Below are 20,005 nucleotides of genomic sequence, written 5' to 3' on the forward strand. Positions count from 1 at the left end.
AGTCTCAAAAAAAAAAAGAAAGAAAGAAAAGAAAAGTGTTCCAGATTTCTGTTTTTTTCAGATTTTGAAATACTTGCATATGTATAATGAGATATCTTGGGGATGAGACCCAAGTCCAAACACAAAATTCATTTATGTTTCATATACAGTTTATACACATAGCTTGAAGGTAATTTTATACAATTTTTATTTTATTATTTTTTATCTGAGACGGAGTTTCACTCTTGTTGTCCAGGCTGGAGTGCAATGGCGTGATCCAGCTCACTGCAACCTCTGTCTCCCGGGTTCAAGCAATTCTCCAGCCTCAGCCTCCTGAGTAGCTGGGATTACAGGAGTCCACCACCATGCCCGACTAATTTTTGTATCTTTAGTAGAGACGGTATTTCGCCATGTTGGCCAGGCTGGTCTGGAACTCTTGACAGGTGATCTACCCGCCTAGGCCTCCCAAGTGCTGGGATTATAGGTGTCCAGCCAACATAAGGTTGTTTTTTTTTTTTTTCCCAGACAGTTTTACTGTGTTGCCTAGGCTGGAGTGCAGTGGCATGATCTCAGCTCATTGCAACCTCTGCCTCCCAAGTTGAAGCAATTCTCGTGCCACAGCCGCCCAAGTAGCTGGGATTATAGGCGTGTGGCCCAGGCTCAAGCAATTCTCATGCCACAGCCTCCCGAGTAGCTGGGGTTACAGGCGTGCGACACCATATCCATCTAATTTTTGTATTTTTTAATAGAGATGGGGTTTCCTAACGTTGGCCAGGCTGGTCTTGAACTCCTTATCTCAAGTGATCTGCCCACTCTCTGCAACCTCTGCGTCCTGGGCTCAATTGTCCTGCCCCAGCCTCCTAAGTAGCTGGGAGGACAGGCATGTGCCACCATGTCCAGCTAATTTTTGTATTTTTAGTAGAGATGGGTTTTGCTATGTTAGCCAGGCTGGTCTTGAACTCCTGGCCTCAAGCAATCCACCCACCTCGGCCTCTCAAAGTTCTGGGATTACAGGTGTGAGCCACCACGTCTGGCCTGAGTACCTTTTTATATTAGTGATTTTTCATCTTTTATTTCTTGTTCTCTAAATAACAGTCATCTACTGTATAGTATAATACATACTTAGAAGCCCCCAGATCACATATGGAAACTCAAACAGGAGACTTAGGGCTTTCGATCTTAACTAGCTAAAAATTATAAAGTCACTAACTACATCTTATGATCATTGGGTATTTTATTGCATTTTGTCTTATTATTTTATTTTTAGTGAGAGGAAAATAGAAAAACAGAAGTGGTTGTATTAATCATATGGAGAAAACTAAGTGTCTCTGATTTAATACGGTTGAGCCCAAGATGGAAATTACTAGCTGACAAGAGATGAATATGTAAGTTTCATTTGGACATTTCATTGGACATGTATTTCATTGTGAAGGAAAACAAAAACCATGTACGAAATGCTAGATACAAATGGTTGCACAAACAGCACTACTGTACAGAAGACACTGTCAACACCAAGCTCTCAGCTCTCAGGCTGCGACGCCAGCCACACCATAGCTTAAAATGTACAGCAAAGTCTAAACTCAATGTAGACAGAAAGGCAATTTGTGGGAGTCAGTGTATTCTTTTTTTTTTTTTGAGACAGAGTCTCACTCTGTCGCCCAGGCTGGAATGCAGTGGCCAGATCTTGGCTCACTGCAAGCTCCACCTCCCAAGTTTACGCCATTCTCCTGCCTCAGCCTCCCCAGTAGCTGGGACTACAGGCACCCACCACCTCGCCTGGCTAGTTTTTGCGTATTTTTTAGTAGAAACGGGGTTTCACCGGGTTAGCCAGGATGGTCTCGATCTCCTGACCTAGTGATCCACCCATCTTGGCCTCCCAAAGTGCTGGGATTACAGGCTTGAGCCACCGCGCCCGGCCAAGAGTCAGTGTATTCTTTAGGAAACTGTGTGCTCTGTCAGCCAGTACCAACGCCTTAAAAAAGAGAAGTCACACACTTACCTCAAGAACCACAATTACAGCATGTCATTAATTCTTTAATAAACATAGAATCTGCTTAAGAGTTTTTTTTTTTTTTTTTTTTTTTTTTTTTTTTTTTGAGACAGGGCTCTCACTTTGTTGCCCAGGCTGGAGTGCAGTGGCACAATCATGGCTCACTGCAACTTGCACCTCCCGGGTTCAAGTGGTTTTTGTGCCTCAGCCTCCTGAGCAGCTGGAACTACAGGCATGTGCCACCACACTGGGCTAATTTTTATATTTTTTTAGTAGAGATAGGGTTTCGTCATGTCGGCCAGGCCGCTCTTGAACTCCTGGGCTCAAGTGATCTGCCTGCCTCGGCCTCCCAAAGTGCTGGGATTACAGGTGTGAGCCACCGTGCTCAGCCTGCTTAAGTTATATTTATACTGTGGTAGGGGTAGAAGGCCTAGGCTAGAGAGAGAGGGTGAAATGAATCTAGCCACTGAATCTTCTTACTCCTTTTAGACTCAATTGTTTAGACTTAGGGTTTTGAGATTTGCTTCGGCTGGTCAAGGATTTGTGGCTTAGTGCTGTAAATCCAACCAAGAACAATAAAGAGATGCTGCATAAAGCTAGAAAGAGTTGGTGCACCTGGCTCAGTGACAGTGCGGTATCAGATGCTCTGGGGCACTGGAAAAGTAGGGTTTCACAGGCAAAGGACTGAGGAGCAGTACAGAGCTGCTACCACTGCTATCCCATCAACTCTCCAAAAAATTTTCTGGCCAGATACCAATTCTAAGTTTGGGCTCTATAAAACAGTCACACAGTTTTAAACGCTAACCCTGAGGATTAAGAAAATATGTGAAGAAATGGTCTTACTTATAGCTTCGAAAGTAAATCTTCCCATTCAGTGCAGTGAAGTGCAGAACATACTCTAACCCAGCCAGGCGGATATTTGATACTGTGGGGCCTCTGAAGAAATCTAAAAGCACATATTAAATTGTTAACAAAACAAAACAAATACTTGCAAAATTCAGTTACAAAGAACTGCATTCTAAACAGTTTTGTTCCAATACTTACCTAAAAAAGCACAAAAAACGATTCCTGAAAAATGTTTGAAGGTCTCACCCCTTAAGCATTTAATCTCATGACTTTATTTCTGTGTTCAGTTCACTGAGACATTTAACGTTTCAGTTCTGAAGTTCTTCCTCTGAGTCAGCTCAGCAACAAAAAATCATATCCATTAAGAATATTAACTTTAAAAAAATGTAAATCAAAGCATAAAATTCTAACCTATAGGTAGATGAAGGTAGCAAATTTCTATAAAAATGGTTGTTCAAACTGACTATTAAAATCAAATTAGCTTCAATTTTTTTTTCTATGAGGGAGGTCAACAAGAAAAAAAATTCTAATAAATCTTGATTATATGAGCAAAGGATAAGAAACTTTATAAACTGCTAATGCCAGAAAAGAACCTTGGATATCAGGGATAGGCTTTTTTCTCACAAAGTGGTAATCATACCACTGGTGGCACATGCGAGCATTTTAATGATACAAAGCCAGATATAATTTACTACATATTTATTTTATCCTGTACCATTCTCCATTTTTGACAGTGACATAAAGTTTCCTTTTAAAAAGAGTAGTCGGCAAGGCACAGTGGCTCATGTCTGTAATCCCAGCACTTTGGAAGACTGAGGTGGGCAAACCGCTTAAGCTCAGGAGTTTGAGGCCAGCCTGGGCAACATGGTGAAACCTCATCTCCACTAAAAGTATAAAAATTTAGCCAGGTTGTAGTCCCGGCTACTGGAGAGGCTAAGGTGGGAGGATTGTTGATCCCACCACTGGACTCCAGTGAGGGCGACAGAGCAAAACCTATCTCAAGCAGTAACATAAAGAGAGGAGTAATTAAAAGAAAATCTCCAGTGAACTGCATGCTACAGATACTACACGGGCTTGGCTATGAAAGAAGTTTGGAAAACAAGTGTGATACCTTAATTTTACAGCTGAGGAAATCGAACCTCAAGAAGGCTAAATGGAAACTCATGAATAACATTTGACTAAGATAAAGTTCTATATAAAAATGTATCCAAGTTTGCTTAGGAAGAGCTGCCCAAGGCAGGTGATGTAGTAAGTAGGAAATTCTATTCTAGTCCCATTCTGTAGCCACCTAGCATTTTCCTTCCCTCTTCCCATTAGCCCATAAGATGCAGATGATCTCCATGTGCACAGATGTACACATCTTTTGTTGTCTGCTTTTCCCTTCTTGTGGTTAACCAAAAGAAAATCATAGGCTGGATGCGGTGGCTCATGCCTGTCATCTTGGGAGGCCGAGGCGGGCGGATCACGAGGTCAGGATATTGAGACCATCCTGGCTAACACAGTGAAGTCCCGTCTCTACTAAAACTACAAAAAAATCAGCTGGGTGTGGTGGCACGTGCCTGTAGTCCCAGCTACTTGGGAGGCTGAGGTAGGAAAATCACTTGAACCTGGGAGGCAGAGATTATAGTGAGCCGAGATCGTGTCACTATACTCTCCAGCCTAGGCGACAGTGCAAGACTCAGTCTCAAAAAAAAAACAAAAAACAAACAAACAAAAAAAAACCCAGCATTAATGTGTATAAAACAAACAGAAGTATATAGGCACATTTATACACTACCCTTCTCCCCCAAACAAGAAAAAAAAACAAAAAACCCTAATGAACATTTTTAATTTAAAAAAAAGTACATATATTACATATATTTATACATATATTATATAGAGATGGGGTCTCACTATGTTGCCCAGGCTGGTTTCGAACTCCTGGACTCAAGCACTCCTCCTGCCTTGGTCTCTCAAAGTGCTGGGATTACAGGCATGAGCCACCATGCGCCTGGCCTGGGACATTTTTATAAAACAAGCTTGTACTTTTCAAGATATTTTAATCTCAATATCATAATACAGAGTTTTCCCATGATTTTGCCAAAGCCTGGCTCTCCTTCAGTGGCTAAGTTATGCTTCAGTAATGCCACACCAATGAGTGGGCCAAGCCCACTCATTACAGAAGTCGGAGTAGTTCTGGGGAACAAAATATGTACATTTCAGTCTGCTCCGAAACAACTTTCATAATGCAAAATTTTCAGGGCATCTGTGCTTCTTCCATAAGCTTTGGGAGAAAACTTTAGGAACACAATAAGCACATGGAAAAGTACTCTTTAGTAGGTCAAAATTTCTAAGACTATGAATATAAAAGGATTTTCAGTCTGTATCCAATAGTTCGAAGTAGTCATCCTTTTATTACAATATTTTCTCTTAACTGCCAAACTGAAATTTCACTAAAGTTTGCAAATCATCAAGGTAACACAAACAAGTAATGAATGAAAATGGGAGGGCATAAATGGTAGTACTTAGTAACCGAAAGCAAATACAGCTAACAGCATGATATTTTCTGACTAGAACACAACGGAGTATTGTTTATACATGAATACCATTGGCAAGAATCCATTCACTTAACAAATTGTACCAGAGCACCTATTATGCATAATGATAAATGACATATAGCATCTTTCTACCAGGGGCCCCGCATTCTAGGTAGATATGAATACATACAAACAACTGCAATTTAAAATAGCACATTAAAGGAGAACAGTATAAACCATTCTGGAAGTTCTGAGGAGAGAAAGATCATTTCTAGTTGGGAACGATCTCATGCAAGTGGTATATACACTGCAAGGATTTTGACCAAGAAGTATGATAAATAACTTTATGAACCTGAGAACCTAAAATATAATAATACTGTATAAATAAAAGCATGGCTGGGCATGGTGGTTCATGCCTATAATCCCAGCACTTTGGGAGGCCAAGATGGGTGGATCACCTGAGGCCAAGAGTTCGAGACCAGCCTGGCCAAAGTGGCAAAAACCCATCTCTACAAAAAATACAAAAATTATCCAAGCATGGTGGTGAATGCCTGTAATCCCAGCTACTCAGGAGGCTGGGGCAGAAGAATCACTTGAACAGCTGATGCGGAGGTTGCAGTGAGCCGAGATTGCACCATTGCACTCGAGCCTGGGCGACAGAGTGAGACTCCATCTCAAAAAATAAACAAATAAGAAATAAAAGCATGTACTATAAAAAGACCTAAATTCAAAAGTTTAATATGCCACTTGGTAAATGCATGACCTTAGAAAAGCTACTCACCTGTTCAGGTCTCAGTTTTCTCAATTATATAATGAAAATCAGAATTAAAAATTCCTCTACTCCAAATTTTTAAAAAACCACATAAATAATATGCTACCATTTAAGAAGGGAAGAATAGGCCAGGCACACTGGCTCACACCTCCAACTTTGGGAGGCTGAGGCTGGAGGGCTGCTTGAGTCTAGGACTCTGAGACTAGCCCAAACAATGTAGCAAGACCTCCTGTCTACAAGAAATAAAAAAAATTAGCTGGGCATGATGACATCTACCCGGGATCCCAACTACCGAGGGGAATGAGGTAGGAGGATCACTTGAGACCAGGAGGTTGAGGCTACAACGAGCCATGATTGTGCCACTGCACTCCAGCCTGGGCAACAGAGTGAGACCCTGTCTTAAAAAAAAAAAAAAAAAAAAGATGCAAACAAATTCAGAATAAACAAAATGGGTATCTTGCATTAAAAAAAAAAAAGTCAACTTTTCTTTTTGGTCAAGAAAAAAAAAAGGAGCTTCCTAAATGAAAGCCCTTCATATATTTCTTGCTCCCTACTGATACTTCATTTGAACACACAAACCAAGAAGCAGTTGTTTTACTTCATATTTATACTGAAAACCCAACTTCCCTCAGTGCCCTACAGTTTGAATCTGTTCCTCTTCTACCTTTCTGCTTCTGTACAGATTCCTTTTTGGTTTTTACTCCCTTCCACTCATCACTGCATTATGTGATTATTCCTGCCATCTAGTGGAAGCACAAAATAATGAGAAGGTGGGGCTTATGAAAATACAACAAACATTTAAACAAATGCAAACAAAAGCTCTCTCTGTTATAACAAATTGTAAGTATCTGCCTCACTGACAATAAACAATTATATGGGAGACCTAGGGGAAAGAGAAAAAGGCAGAAAATCAGGGTCAATGGAGTACAAGTAATGGAAATCTTAGCTGAAAATCTGGCTGACAGTTTGGTTGGAAAAATATCCTTGGCCAGGCATGGTGGCTCACGTCTATAATCTCAGCATTTTGGGAGGCCAAGGCAGGCAGATCACTTGAGGTCAGGAGTTCAAGACCAGCCTGGCCAACATGGTGAAACCCAGTCTTTACTAAAAATATAAAAAATTAGCTGGGTGTGGTGGTATGTACCCTGTGGTCCCAGGCACTAAGGAGGCTAAGGCAGGAGAATTGCTTGAACCTGGGAGGTGGAGGTTGCAGTGAGCTGAGATCACACCAGGGTGACAGAGTGAGACTCTGTCTCAAAAAAAAAAAAAAAAAATAGCCTTGATAATTTGGGATATATAATATTGAGAGAAGGAAATATTAGTCATTGTCTTTCATGTACAAATTCATGGAAAATGTGGGGGTAAGAACCTATAAAGATTCTAGAAGGGATCATGGGAATATGTTCACCACAGGCAAGATGGACAGTAGGGGAAGAAAAGCTCAGGCTTTGGAAGCTTTAGGTCTCAACTTGGCTTTACCTACTTAATAGCTCTCATTTAAGTTCTCAGAGACCCTGTTTGTTTTCCCATCTGTAAAATGGGAATGTCATCGAACTCAAGAACTTTTGTAAAGATTAAACAGATAATAGTGGTTCTTTAATAAGGGAAATAAGTTCTAAAGATTACAATGCCAAGAATGAGTGACTGGGTTTCTTCCCCTAAAAATTATAATCCTGATAATAAAGACCAAAAATAATCCCAAAAAGAAAAAATGAAAGCAATATGTTTGTCACAAAGTTTTTTTGGTGGGCTCAGATTTGTAAAGCACGTGCATACAACTTAACTTTATATGCCATCAATTTTTCAAAAATGATCTAGGGCAAAGTATATAAAAATCTAAAAGAAGGGTAACAAAAAGTGTAGCATAAGCTTGTAAGCATGGTGCAAGAAAAGCTCAAATGGAATAAAGTAGAAAATGCCACTGAGCATCAGATGGAGGCCTCGTGGCTATCAACAATGAGGTGAAATAGGAACATAAAGGACTGCTGCTTTGAGAGTAACAGTGCACTGTGCAGGAAAAGCTGAATCTCTCAAACCCCATGAGGAAGAAGAAGCAAAAAATTCAGTAAGATTTTCTTAAATTGGAGAGAGCTAGGTGCAGTGGCTCATGCCTGTAATCTCAGCACTTTGGAAAGCTGAGGCAGGTGGATCGCTTGAGCTCAGGAGTTCAAGACCGGCTTGGGCAATATAGGGAGACCCCCATCTCTACAAAAAATTAAAATAAAAACTAGCTGGGCATGGTGGTATGAACCCGTAGTCCCAGCTGCTCAGGAGGTAGAGGACTGCTTGAGCTCAAAAGGTTGAGGCTACAGTAAGACCTGATCACACCAGTACACTCCAGCCTGAATGACAGGGCAAGATGCTGTCTCCAAAAAAAAAATTGAGACACAGAGAGACAGACTCCCAGACCCTTTAAATTAGTACCAATCTCTTGGAAAATTAAATTACTTTCTAGAGTTATAAAACAGCTGGCAAATAGAATTGCGGAATGCTAAGTATTAGTAACCTTCTAAAAATCATGGAGACTGGGTGTAGTGGCTCACAACTGTAATCCCAGCACTCTGAGGGGCTGAGGTGGGAGGATTGCTTAAGTCATGAAGTTCAAGACCAGCCTGGGGCCGGGCGCGGTGGCTCAAGCCTGTAATCCCAGCACTTTGGGAGGCCGAGACGGGCGGATCACGAGGTCAGGAGATCGAGACCATCCTGGCTAACATGGTGAAACCCCGTCTCTACTAAAAAATACAAAAAAAATTAGCCGGGCGAGGTGGTGGGCGCCTGTAGTCCCAGCTACTCGGGAGGCTGAGGCAGGAGAATGGCATGAACCCGGGAGGCGGAGCTTGCAGTGAGCTGAGATCCGGCCACAGCACTCCAGCCTGGGCGGCAGAGCGAGACTCCGTCTCAAAGAAAAAAAAAAAAAAAAGACCAGCCTGGGCAACACAGTGAGACCCCGTCTTAACAAAAAATTTTAAAAATTAGCCAGGTGTGGTGGCATGTGTCTATGCTCCCAGCTACTTAGGAGGCTGAGGTAGGAGGATCACTTGAGCCTGAGAGGTTGAGGCTGCAGTGAGCCATAATTAAGCTACTGCACTCCAGCCTGGGCATCAGAGCACGACTTGTCTCATAAAGGAGAAAAAAACAGAAAAGGATGTAGTCCATACATTCATTACACAAATCATTAAGAACTAGCATAGTTCACTAGGTGTGGGTTATCTGTAGAACAACCTCACGAGGCTCTTGTTAGAATGAAGCAGTGTATATGAAGTGTCTACTATATGCCTGGCACTTAGGATGATGATGGTAATAAAGTAAAAATGAGCCAGGCGGGGCCTGTCGCAGTGGCTCATATCTGTAATCCCGGCACTTTGGGAGGCCAAGGAGGGTGGATCACCTGGAGTTGGCAATTCAAGACCAGCCTGGCCAACATGGCAAAACACCATCTCTACTAAAAATTAAAAAAAAAAAAAAAAATTAGCCAGGCATGGTGGCGGGAGCCTGTAATCCCAGCTACCTGGGAGGCTGAGGCAGGAGAATTGCTTGAACCCGGGAGGTGGAGGTTGCAGTGAGCTGAGATCACATCATTGCACTCCAGCCTGGGCAACAAAGCAAGACTCCATCTTAAAAAAAAAAAAAAAGGAGCTGGGAAGGTCACTGAGGGCTTCCTGGAGAAGAAAACAAACTTGACAATCTGACACTTAAATGAATTAGTAGAAACTGGATAAGTAAGAGTAATACCAGAATAGACAACAGAAATGTAAATAATACATTGGCAATAAACCCTTTCTAATGGAAAAAAGAAATAGGAGATCAAGAAGACCAAGTTACATTGGTTATATTGTGAAAGGCCTTGTATATTCAACTCAGAAAAACTAATTAAGGTTTTTGAGTTGGAAGTCAGTGATACATACAATCTTGAAATTTTAATCCCTCAACTTTCTAAATTTAATTTTAAATGATGCTAGGAATGACAGGAGATGGGTGCAGGAATTTTATAAAAATTCCTATGTAATACCTAAGTTACTAACACATTGGGAAATAATCATCTGCACAGTACAACAGCTGCTTTAACTCTCCCGAGACACTTAGGTACTTTCTTGCTGCTGGTAAGGGGGAAAAAAAAAAGAAAGGTCCAAAAAAAGGAGGAAAAAGAAGTCGTGCTCACTTCAGCAGCACATATACCAAAACTGGGAGCACACAGAGATTAGTACGGCCCCTGTGCAAGGATGGCCTGCAAATTTGTGAAGCACTCCATTATTTTAAGTATATAAATATTATTTTTAAAATAAGAGAAAAAAGAAGTTACAAACCTAAAGTGGCAAACTGCCACCAGTGACAGTCTGAGACTGCCTTCCTGAGCTACTCTGAAGATAATAAATGCTAAAATACTTACCAATAAGAAGACTTTTTAGTCTTCTATAATCTTCTGTTACATCAAAATCATCACCAGCAAATATTAGCATGGGTTTTGTTCCCTCAGGACATTTACTGTTCTAAAAAAAAAAGTGCAATTATATAATTACCAAAGTCTAAACTATTTATATACTTATTTTATTTATTATTACTATTATTTTTGACATGGAGTCTCACTCTGTCATCCAGGCTGGAGTGCAGTGGCACAATCTCAGCTCACTGCAACCTCCACCTCCCAGGTTCAAGCGATTCTCCTGCCTCAGCCTCCCAAGTAGCTGGGACTACAGGTGCATGTGACCATGCCCGGCTAATTTTTTTGTATTTTTTGTACAGACTGCATTTCATCATGCTGGTTAGGCTGGTCTCAAACTCCTGACCTCAAATGATCCACCCGCCTCGGCCTCCCAAAGTGCTGGGATTATGGGTGAGAGCCACGGTGACTGGCCTATACTGATTTTAAAGTAGTTGGCACTTTACACTAATTTGTTTTCACATTTTAACTGTTCTAAAACTATGTCTGTGAATACTGATATTAGAGGTAAAAACAGAGGTGGGATTTTTTTTTTTAAAGAGACAGGCTCTCGCTGTGTTGCCTAGGCTGGACTCAAACTCTTGGGCTCAAGACATCCTCCAAGTAGCTAGGCTAAAGGTGCAGGCCTGGCTAAAATGACGTTTTTAAGCTTCTAGACTTCTATACTAAAAAACCCATTCTTTGTCCCATTCATTTACATTAGCAAATAAAAGATGGCAAAAGAATGATGTAAAGGGCTTTTTAAACATTAGTCTATGCAAATAATAAAAGTTACACTTGCAAAAGCAAAACACAACACAACACAATACAACCAACTAACCAAAATAGCCTTCTGATGGCCAGCATCCCTGAATCAAAATAAATTTTTAAGGCCAGGTGTGATGGCTCATGCCTATAATCCCAGCACTTTGGGAGGCCAAAGCAGGAAGACAGCCTGAGGCCAGGAGTGAGTTCAAGAGCAGCCTGGGCAACAGGTGAGACTTCATCTCTACAAAAACCTTTGTTTTGAAATGGAGTTTCATTCTTGTTACCCAGGCTGGAGTGCAATGGCGCTATCTTGGCTCACTGCAACCTCTGCCTCCCAAGTAGCTGGGACTACAGGCATGCGCCACCACGCCTGGCTAATTTTGTATTCTTAGTAGAGATGGGGTTTCTCCATGTTGGTCAGGCTGGTCTCGAACTCCTGACCTCAGGTGATCCGCCCATCTCGGCCTCCCAAAGTGCTGGGATTACAGGCGTGAGCCACTGCACCCGGCCAAACACAACTTTTAAAAATTAGCTGGGCATGTTGGTGAGTGCCCATGGTCTCAGACACTCGGAACGTGAGGTTGGAGGATCGCTTGAGCCCAGAAGGTGGAAGCTGCAGTAAGCCATGATTGTGCCACTGTACTCCAGCCTGGGTGACTGAGCGAGGCCTTGTCTCAACGAGTAAATAAATTTAATTATAATTTATTCGTATCACTGTACCTTTCCTACTATATCGTATAAAAAGTATTTTAAAATGCAGGCTATGGACTGGGCACAGTGGTTCACGCCTGTAATCCCAGCACTTCCAGAGGCAGAGACGGGCTGACCACTTGAGGTCAGGAGTTCAAGACCAGCCTGGCGAACATGGTGAAATCCTTTCTCTACTAAAAATAGCAAAAGTTGGCTGGGCGTGGTGGCACACGCCTGTAGTCCCAGCTACTCTAGAAGCTGAGGCAGGAGAATCGCTTGAACCCAGGAAACAGAGGTTGTAGTGAGCCAAGATCATGCCACTACACTCTAGCTTGGGTGATAGAGCAAGACGCCGTCTCAATTAAAAAAAAAAAAAAAAATGAAGATTATAGGCTAGGTGTGGTGGCTTACACTTGTAATCCCAGCACTTTAGGAGGCCAAGATGGGCAGATCGCTTGAGCCCAGGAGTTTGAGACCAGCCTGGGAAATGCGGTCTCTACAAAAAAATACAAAACAGGCTGGGCACGGTGACTGACCCTTGTAATCCCAGCACTTTAGGAGGCCGAGGACAGGCACATCACTTGAGGTTAGGAGTTTGAGACCAGCCTGGCAAACATGGTGAAACCCTGCCTCTACTAAAAAATACAAAAATTAGCCAGGTGCAGCAGCGTGTGCTTATAGTCCCAGCTACTTGAGAGGCTGAGACGGGAAAATCACTTGAACATGGGAGGTGGAGGTTGCAGTGAGCTGAGATAGCGCCACAGCACTACAGCCTGGGTGACAGAGACTCCGTCTCAAAGAAAAAAAACAACAAACAAAACACAAAACAATTAGCCAGGGGTGGTGGTGCACATCTATGGTCCCAGCTACTTGGGAGGCTGGCGGTGGAAGGATCACCTGAGCCCAGGTAAGTCCAGGCTGCCGTGAGCCAGTGCTCACGCCACTACACTCCAGCCTGGGACAGAGTGAGACCCTCAAAAAAATAAATAAATAAAAATAAAATGAAGGCTAAGTTAAACTACCAACTAGACATTCACATGAGAAGCAATAATTTTATATAAGCTATAGAAAGTATAGACCAATTCTCATCAGCAGTGTTGAAACTCTCACTATAAAAAGTATTTTCACCAGTTGTAGATTTTTTATACCAAATAGAATGTGATGTGATTAAAAAGAGGATTTAGAAGCCACCAAAGAGGGAAAAAAATGAAGTAGTAAAAATTCTTTAACTGAATGAGTAATTTATGGAGGAAGGTGAATGACTTGGTCTGGGCTGCCTATCAATTCTCTGTTCTGACCAAAAATCAAGGGCTATCTAAAATCCAGCAACAAAACAAAACAAAAACAGTACAAAAACCAAACACCCTCTGCCCTAGGACCAGAGGTCACCTGTTGCTTTGCTGCTCACCATGACCACTCTTGTTGACATTCTCTACTTCCAAACCCGGAACCTTAACGGTCTATACTTCGGAGATGGAGATGTGCCTAACATCTGTCTGTCTGATAGAGAAGCTGAAAGGACATTCCAGATCTAACAGGTCTTCCATGCTCCAGCCATGCCAGTCTGACCCTAGGTCTATAGAGTCTATTTAGGTATACAGAAGGGAACAAAAAGCACAGCATCATCCACAACAACTTTCGGCTTCCAAACCATCCTGACCACAATGCACAGTAATAAAAAAAAAAAAAAAAAAAAAAAATTTGAAGTTGTCACCCAGTATACACATCATACAAATACAAATCAAAGTTATGTGAAACAGTAATTGGCTGGGCACGGTGGCTCACACCTATAATCCCAGCACTTTGGGAGGCTGAGGTGTGTAGATCACTTGAGGTGAGAAGTTTGAGACCAACCTGGCCAACATGGCGAAACCCCGTATCTATTAAAGCTACAAAAATTAGCCGGGCATGGTGGCGCATGCCTGTAATCCCAGCTACTTGGGAGGCTGAGGCAAGAGAATCACTTGAACCTTGGGGTGGAGGTTGCAGTGAGCTGAGATAGCACCACTACACTCCAAGTCTGGGTGACAAAGCAAGACCGTGTCTCCAAAAAAAAAAAAAAAAAAAAAACCCAACACTTAATACATACAGCACTGATATTTTTTACTCTATTCCATTTTTTTAAAACACTAGTCACGGCCGGGCACGGTGGCTCATGCCTCTAATCCTAGCACTCTGAGAGGCCAAGGCAGGTGGATCATGAGGTCAGGAGTTCGAGACCAGTCTGGCCAACATAGTGAAACTCTGTCTCTACTAAAAATACAAAAAATTAGCCGGGTATGGTAGTGTACGCCTGTAATCCCAGCTACTTGGGAGGCTGAGGCAGGAGAATCACTTGAATCCAGGAGGTGGAGGTTGCAGTGAGCCAAGATCACGCCATTGCACTCCAGCCTGGGTGACAGTGTGAGACTCCATCTCAAAAAAAAAAAAAAAAAAAAAAAAGTGCTAGTCACATGCACATCATGAAGACCCTGAACTAGGTAGGAGTCTACAACAGATGAGCTGGCTGGGCGCGGTGGCTCACATCTATAATCCCAGCACTTTGGGAGGCCAAAAGTGGGTGGATCACCTGAGGTCAGGAGTTCAAGACTAGCCTGACTAACATGGTGAAACTCCGTCTCTACTAAAAATTCAAAAATCAGCTGGGGGTGGTGGCACACACCTGTAATCCTGCTACTCAGGAGGCTGAGGCAGGAGAATCTCCTTAACCTGGAAGGCGGAGGTTGCAGTGAGCCGAAATCGCGCCGCTGCACTCCAGCCTGGCCAACAAGAGTGAAACTCTGTCGGTGAGGGAGACATGATGCCTCACTCTGTTACTCAGGCTAGAGTGCAGTGGAGCGATCATAGCTCACAGCAACCTTAAACTCCTGGGCTCAAGCAATCCTCTCACCTTAGCCTCTCAAGTAGATGGGACTATAGGCACATGCCACCATGCAAGGCTAATTTGTCTCACTATGTTGTCCAGGCTAGTCTTATTTCATTCAATATAATCATCTTCCGATGTATGGCCATCTTGAGAAAACAGACTCCTAGAATACTCAATTTCCTGGTAGAGTCTAATATTAAATATTCTCATTGAGCTTGTTTAAAGAGTTAAATATTCTCATTGTATCTACTAAAAATCCAAAACATTAGCCGGGCATGGTGGCAGGCACCTGTAATCCCAACTACTTGGGAGGCTGAGGCAGGAGAATTGCTTGAACCAGGGAGGCAGATGTTGCAGTGAGACGAGATCGTGCCACTGCACTCTAGCCTGGGTGACATAGCAAGACTCTGTCTGGTGGGGATGGTGGAGGGGACGGACAAGTTAACGGAGGAAAGAGGGTTGGCAACAAAAGTAGGTAGGTGAGGTAAGAAATACGTAGCAAAACATCTTAAAAACAAAGGAGAAGTAAAGGGAAAATAGGGGAAAGTGTACCAAAACAAATTAAAAATATAAACCTGTAACCAAATAATGGGGTATTGGTGACACTGGTGTTAGAACATTAAAAAAAAAAAACATGGGGTAAAAAGTGAAAGACTTGGGCCGGGTACGGTGGCTCACGCCTGTAATCCCAGCACTCTGGGAGGCTAAGGCAGGTGGATCACCTGAGATCAGGAGTTCAAGACTAGCCTGGCCCACATGGTGAAACTCCGTCTCTACTAAAAATACAAAAATTAGCCAGGCATGGTGGTGGGCGCCTGTAATCTCAGCAACTTGGGAGGCTGAGGCAGGAGAACTGCTTGAACCAGGGAGGCAGAGGTTGTAGTGAGCCAAGATCATGCCACTCTGCACTCCAGCCTAGGCGACAAGAGCAAAACTCCATCTCAAAAAAAAAAAGGACTGCCTAATAAGTCTGAGTACACGTAAGAATTGCCAATGTAAGCACATTCTCAATTAATAAAATTTATAGTTTATATATACTCCATGAGTGAAAACGTAGTGTTCAATTTAAACGGTTCTTGTTTAGAATGAGACCCGGGCTGGGTGCAGTGGTTCATGCCTGTAATCCCAGTGGTTGGGGAGGCCAAGGCGGAAGGATCGCTTGAACTCAGGAGTTTGAGACCAGCCAGGGCAACATGGTGAGACCCCATTTCTTTAAAAAAAAAAAAAAAATTTTTGGCAGGGCCTGGTGGCACACACCTACAGTCCTAGCTACTCAGGAGACTGAGGCAGGATAGCCTGAGCCCAGGAATCCAAGGCTGCAGTGAGCGGTGATCCCACCACTGTACTCCAACCTGGGCAACAGAATGAGACCTTGCCTCTAAAAAACAAAAAAAAAGAAATGAAACCTGACAATAATGGTTTTGTGGTCCAGTTTACTTTTTTATTTTCTTTTTTTTAGACAAAGTCTTGCTCTGTCGCCCAGGCTGGAGTGCAGTGGCATGATCTCGGCTCACTGCAACCTCCACCTCCTGGGTTCAAGAGATTCTCATGCTTCAGCCTCCCAAGTAGCTGGGATTATAGGCATGCACCACCATGCCTGGCTACTTTTTTTATTTTTAGTAGAGATGGGGCTTTGCCATGTTGGCCAGGCTGGTCTCGAACTCCTGAGCTCAGGTGATCTGCCTGCCTTGGCCTCCCAAACTACTGGGATTACAGGTGTGAGCCACTGCGCCTAGCCGATTTACTTTACACATATACAAGACAAGGTCTCACTATGTTGCCCAGGCTTGTCTCAAATTCCTGGCCTCAAATAATCCTCCTGCCAGGGCCTCCCAAAGTGATGGGCTTACAGGCATGAGAGCCTGGACTGTGGCCCAGTTTAGAAGCTGCACAGTGAATGAAGTATTTCATTGCTTTGGAACTGAAATGGAAAGAGTAAAGGGGCTGGCACGTGCTCATCAGCCAGTGCTCCCTCTCACTAAGCTGGTGATAAGCTAGTAGCAGTGGTAAAGGCGAAACGGGGTTACGCTGGTCATCTCCAGAGATTTGTGCATGCCCCCAAAGAGACACTAAAATAATATGACAGCTGGGCACCCCAGCACTTCGGGAGGCTGACGCAGGAGGATCTTCTGAGTCCAGGAGTTTGTGACTAGTCTGGTCAACATTGTGAGAGCTTGTCTTTACAAAAAAAAAAAAAAATTAGCCAGGTGAAGTGGCACACACCTATGGTCCCAGCTACCTGGGAGGCTGAGGTAGGAGGACTGCTTAAGCCCAGGAGGTCAAGGCTGCAGTGAAATGAGATTGCACTATTGCACCCCAGCCTAGGTGACAGAGCAAGACCCTGTCTCCAAAGAAAAAAAAACAGAAAGAAAATAATATGAGGGCTTTCACCATATTCAAGCATCACAGTTTATGTACTTTACAAAATACTTTCCAAAACATTATCTTTACTGACAAGCACTTTCACATATATTATCTCCTTTGATGTTGTTATACTTATTTTATATGTGATTGCAATTGAAGGTTAAGGAAGCCATTAACTTGTCAGGTCACAAATGTCATCTAAATAGCCAAGACAGGCCTCAAATCCAAGTGTTCTGCCTCTAAATCCAATTTCAGATCACTGTTCCACCTGTACCTGAGGAAACTGGGGTGACTGACTAAATGGGGATCTGGTAAGAACCTTTTTTTCCAAACTCATGGGATAAAGTTGCTTAGTAAAGGAATTCTACCCAAACCTGGAAAGCATGTCCTCTCTTAAAGTCAGGCAGGGAAAGGAGTAATTATACATTTTCGCTACAATTCTTCCGACTAGACCATGAGCCTCAAAAACCCATAAACTGAGAGCAGTTACATAACTTTCTATTACCAACAATAATATCACTTCTCCCAAAGCCCTGGAGTCCTAATCTTGGTTATACTGACCATATGTGTGATTCTAGTTCACCAATGAAACCCCTATGGGCCACAATCTCCAAATCTATACAAAAAAGAAAATTACTTAGGCCCTACCCAGATTGCTATGAGGTCTAGGTGAAATAATGTATTTGCTAAGATAGATTAAGCCTGAAGCAGAGTTCTGAGGGAACAGTAGTCCAATTTGTACCTAAGAGCTGAGTTAGAACACTCTATTTCATAGTATCATTAAAACGAAGATGACACAAAAGATGCAACTCCCCAAGGGTGAACCGAGCTGCCATTTGGTGGTTAGTAACCAAAATACTATAGAATCAGCCAGAGCTTCCTGGGTTTACAAGAGGGCTCAATTTGAAAATTCTACAGGTTTTTCTAAGTTTCCATAAAATAGGTGCTGTGATAATTGAGAGGAAGAGGACAGCATTTAAACTATAGGCCTACGGGTGCTTTGGCTCACACCATGGCAGGGGGAGCCCTTGAGCTCAGGAATTTGAGACCAGCTTGGGCAACATGACAAAACCCTGTCTCTACAAAAAAAATACAAAACAATTAGCTGGGTGTGCTGGCATGCACCTGTGGGGGCTGAGGTAGGAGAATTGCTTGAGCCCGGTAAGTCGAGACTGAGTAAGCCATGTTCATGCCACTGGTCTCCAGCCTGGGTGACAGAGTGAGACCCTGTTTCAAAAAAATAAAATAAAACAAAAAAATAAAAAATAAATTCAAACTATGAAAAAAGCAAGAAAAAAGCAAAAAATAAATAAATAAATAAATAAATTATGGCCTAGACAAGAATTAGTAACCACAGTCTGAAGTCTACCAGCCACAAGGTCCACATATGTTGCTATGCACTACAAATATATTCTTCTTTTTAAAAGAAAGGTAAAATAAAATTGCATTTTTATCCTAGAGCATGTCAAAATAAAAACACAAAGTTCTTGATCTACTCTTCACCACAAGATGTCACTACTGGCCAAGAGAAGCATTACAAAATACTTTTCATTTCTATGATGAGTATCTTACCTTAATGTCTTTTAGAGAGATGAAATTCTCAATACCTAATTCAATCATATCCAGCACATGGTGGTCATACAAACGACCTGGAAGGAAAATGCATTTTTAAGCATGTATTTTTCCCAAAGAGCCACCTTACATATACCTACATGAACTGTATATTAACTGTATATTCAAAATGTCCTAATATCTGCCTCTTTTCTTTCTCCCTATAATCCCGCAAACATATCCCACTTTCTTACATTTTCAACTCTACTTATTGTTATGATATTAGTCATTGAAAGGATCTTAGACATTACTTAGCCCAACTCCTTTATTTTATGCAAGAATAAATGATGGCCCACAGAAGGTAAAGGGCTTGCCTAAGCCAGTGAGCATGCCAGGCTCAATCTCAATACACCGAGGCAAAGGTTCTTTTTCAAATCTACGTATTCAATAGATATTAAAGAAAGGTTAATTTACATGGGTCGATACATTAACTCTAATATTGATTTAGTACATTATATATATATATATTTCATACTAAAAAAAAAAATCTACATCTTAGGATAATTTTTCCCCCCAATTCCAATGGATCCATGCTATGTGGGAGCTCAGAGACACTCAATGCAAGTATAAAGTAATAGTGTTGCATCTACAACCAAGTAGGCAGGGATGCTGAGAGCCCGAAGAGACCACGGTTCCTGTTTAAACCAGAATTTGATTCCAACAGAGACAGAAGGCAATGGCATTCTAAGAAACATGAATTACCAGGGAATCTTTTCATATTCTTTCTTACTTGTGGCACTTCACTGTATTGGTAGAGTCATATTTATTTATATGCCCCATTCTTTACTTGCAGACTGACATAAATTTTTTTTTTTTTTGAGACGAAGTCTTGCTGTGTCACCCAGGCTAGAATGCAATAGCATGATCTCAGCTCACTGCCACCTCCGCCTCCCTGGTTCAAACAATTCTCCCTCAGCCTCCCGTGTAACTAGGATTACAGGTGTGTGCTACCATGCCTGGCTATTTTTTTGCATTTTTAGTGGAGACAGGTTTTCACCATGTTAGCCAGGCTGGTCTCAAATTCCTGACCTCAAGTGATCCACCCACTTTGGCCTCCCAAAGGGCTGGATTTACAGGCGTGAGCCATCGTGCCCGACATGATCTAAAAATTTTTTATTCAATGTCACAAGGTGAAAACAAAACCAAAAAACCCCACCAAACTAGTTTACAGCTTATTGATTACTCC

General features: G+C 42.3%; 1 protein-coding gene and 1 non-coding gene across 4 annotated transcripts in view; one reads left to right on the top strand and one right to left on the bottom strand.

Annotated features, from left to right (window-relative positions):
- RPF2 (ribosome production factor 2 homolog) overlaps window positions 1-20,005 on the bottom strand; it is a 43,485-nt gene that overhangs the window by 6,018 nt on the left and 17,462 nt on the right. For all 3 annotated transcript variants that reach the window (XM_010366029.2, XM_030929631.1, XM_030929632.1), the window contains 3 exons: window positions 18,781-18,857; window positions 10,491-10,590; window positions 2,813-2,915 (listed from right to left, as the gene is read on the bottom strand). In XM_010366029.2, coding sequence (XP_010364331.2) covers window positions 2,813-2,915; window positions 10,491-10,590; window positions 18,781-18,857 — 280 coding nt within the window. The remainder of the gene's footprint in view (window positions 1-2,812; window positions 2,916-10,490; window positions 10,591-18,780; window positions 18,858-20,005) is intronic.
- On the top strand, window positions 10,255-10,358 carry LOC115897122. The gene has a single exon (XR_004057062.1). It is a non-coding gene; the product is annotated as a U6 spliceosomal RNA (small nuclear RNA).

The sequence above is a fragment of the Rhinopithecus roxellana genome, chromosome 4 (assembly GCF_007565055.1).
Source record: "Rhinopithecus roxellana isolate Shanxi Qingling chromosome 4, ASM756505v1, whole genome shotgun sequence".
NCBI lineage: Eukaryota > Metazoa > Chordata > Mammalia > Primates > Cercopithecidae > Rhinopithecus > Rhinopithecus roxellana.